At 51.5% G+C, this 2230-nt stretch overlaps 1 protein-coding gene across 1 annotated transcript; it reads left to right on the top strand.

Moving 5' to 3' along the window:
• Window positions 1-395: 395 nt before the first annotated feature.
• Window positions 396-1665, top strand: ENH_00033210 (hypothetical protein; the record flags this gene model as incomplete). The annotated part of the gene is made up of 4 exons (XM_013580259.1): window positions 396-510; window positions 634-756; window positions 1030-1086; window positions 1277-1665. 4 exons carry the CDS (start codon window positions 396-398, stop codon window positions 1663-1665), a joined length of 684 nt encoding a protein of 227 aa, XP_013435713.1.
• Window positions 1666-2230: the final 565 nt, after the last annotated feature.

Below are 2230 nucleotides of genomic sequence, written 5' to 3'. Positions count from 1 at the left end.
CGCGTGTTGAGTAGTACGGAGCAGTGTGGGGTAGCAGTGGTGCGTTGGTGGGAGCACAGAATGGGCGTATGTATTTGAGGGGGGACTGCTGTTGTGCGGCGTGCTTGTTGCGCGGCAGCGTTAGAGGGACGCGCTGCTGGAGAGGAGGCGTGGGGGGAGTGCAGTTCGCGGCGCAGCGAGAGATCAACTGTGTGTGTCACAGGAAGTACGTGTCACAGGCGGTTCGCCGTGTGTCTGATTTATACAAGAGCGCAGGAGTGTGCAGAAGGCTTTAGGTGCTTTTAGTTGAGACTAGGAAAGCAGTGAAGAGGCGAAACACAAGTGGATCGTATGTACAGGGTTAGGTGAAGTTTTTGGATGTGTGGATGTGGGGAGGAAGCGTGGCGATTTCAGGAATGCTCAGCGTGTTGAATTCTGCTGGAGAGAGTGGTCACCTGTGTATGTGGAACGCAGGCATTGATGAAGATTGTGGGAAGGTTGGCGTATGTGCAGAGCGTTGGGAGCTCGTGGGTGATGCGTATGAAGTGTTATGGAAGGCGTGGCGTTGGACGTATGCTATTCAGAAGGTGGGTGTCGCGTGTTGAGGAGTATGCAGCAGTGGAGAGAAGCGGTGGTGTGTTAGTGGGAGCACAGAGTGGGCGTATGGATATGAGGGAGGACTGCTGCTGTCCGGCGTGATTGTTGCGCGGCAGCGTCAGTGGGACAAGACCTCGGAGTCTCGACTTGAGGGCAATGCAGTTTTCGACGCAGCGAGAGGTCAGTTGTGTGTGTTGCAGGAAGTACGTGTCACAAGCGGTTCGCCGTGTGTCAGATTTCTGCAGGAGCGCAGGGGTGTGCACAAGCTTTTTGCTGCTTTGAGTGGAGCCTAGGAAAGCACTGAGGGGGCGACATGCAAGAGCAGCGCATGCACAGGGTTTGTTGAGGTTTGTCGAAGTGTCGATGTGGAAAGGAAGCGTGGCGATTTCAGGAATGCGTAGCGTGTTCATATCTGCTGGGGAGGAATCGCATGCATGTTTGGGTCGAACGCAGGTATTGATGAAGTTTGTGGGAGTGTGGACGTATCTGCCGAGCACCGGGGCCTCGTGAGTGAGTCGTATGACCCTTTCAAGAATCCGTGAACTTGGAACTGTTTTTTTCAGGAAGTGGGTTTCGGGCTTGGTGGAGTATGCAGCAGTGTGGATGAGCAGTGGTGCGTTAGTGGGAGCACAGAGTGGGCGTTAGGATTTGAGGGAGGACTGCTGCTGTCCGGCGTGATTGTTGTGCGGCAGCGTCACAGGGACAACCGATCAGAGAAGAGACTTGAGGGAGGTGCAGTTCTCGACGCAAAGAGAGGTCGGCTGCGTGTTTCGCAGGAAGTACGTGTCAAAAGCAGTTCGCAAGGGCTCTGGTTTCTGCAAGAACGCAGGGGTGTGCAAAAGGCTTTTGGTGCTTTTAGTTGAGACTAGGAAAACACTGAAGAGGCGAGACACAAGTGCAGCGTATGTCCAGGGTTTGTTGAGGTTTGTCAAAATATCGATGTGGGATGGAAACGTGGCGATTTCAGGAATGCTCAGCATATCAAATTCTGCTGGGGAGAAATATCGCATGTGTGGGTCGAGCGCAGCTGTGGATGATGAATGTGGGAGGCTGAACGTATGGGCAGAATATCGTGCTCCGTCTGTTTAGGTTGATGGATTTCGGATAAGGCCATGAACGTTTGTCTGTGTTTTTCGGAATGCGGGAGTTGCGTGTTGATGATTAGGTAGAGTTGTGATAAAGATGGCGTCTCTGTGTGCTAAAGTGCATCCATTAATATTTAAGAATTCCTACATGAGCAATGGTTGAAGGAGACGGCGATGTTTTTTTTTTGGAACAGAAACATTTTGGGACATGCCGCGAAGCCGACGAAATTCGAGTTGTTGTACCCGCCGTTTGCGGAGCTTGTGGTGGTTTTGTGACGCGCTGCTTTTGGAATTCACGCAGCTATGCTCTGCTGCAAAGCTAGACAGTTAGGCTTGGCTGCGTGAAAGATTGACACTGCAAATGATATGGCAACGCATAAACAGTGCGGAGCGTAGATGTTGACTCACTGGCTTTTATACGCATATTCTACGACAGCTCTGTTGATCCACGTTCTTCAGACCGTGAGTTGGAAAAAGTTCATCTCGCCCTTTCCGCATTTCGTCATGTCTTCAATAAAGCAGTTTCATTATTTTCGTCAAACGATGGCTACCTTGTCTTGCTGCTTTTA

This window comes from Eimeria necatrix, genomic scaffold, assembly GCF_000499385.1.
Source record: "Eimeria necatrix Houghton genomic scaffold, Enh_scaff2426, whole genome shotgun sequence".
NCBI lineage: Eukaryota > Apicomplexa > Conoidasida > Eucoccidiorida > Eimeriidae > Eimeria > Eimeria necatrix.
Note: the sequence above shows the minus strand (reverse complement) of the source record. Positions and strands in the feature narration are given on the sequence as shown.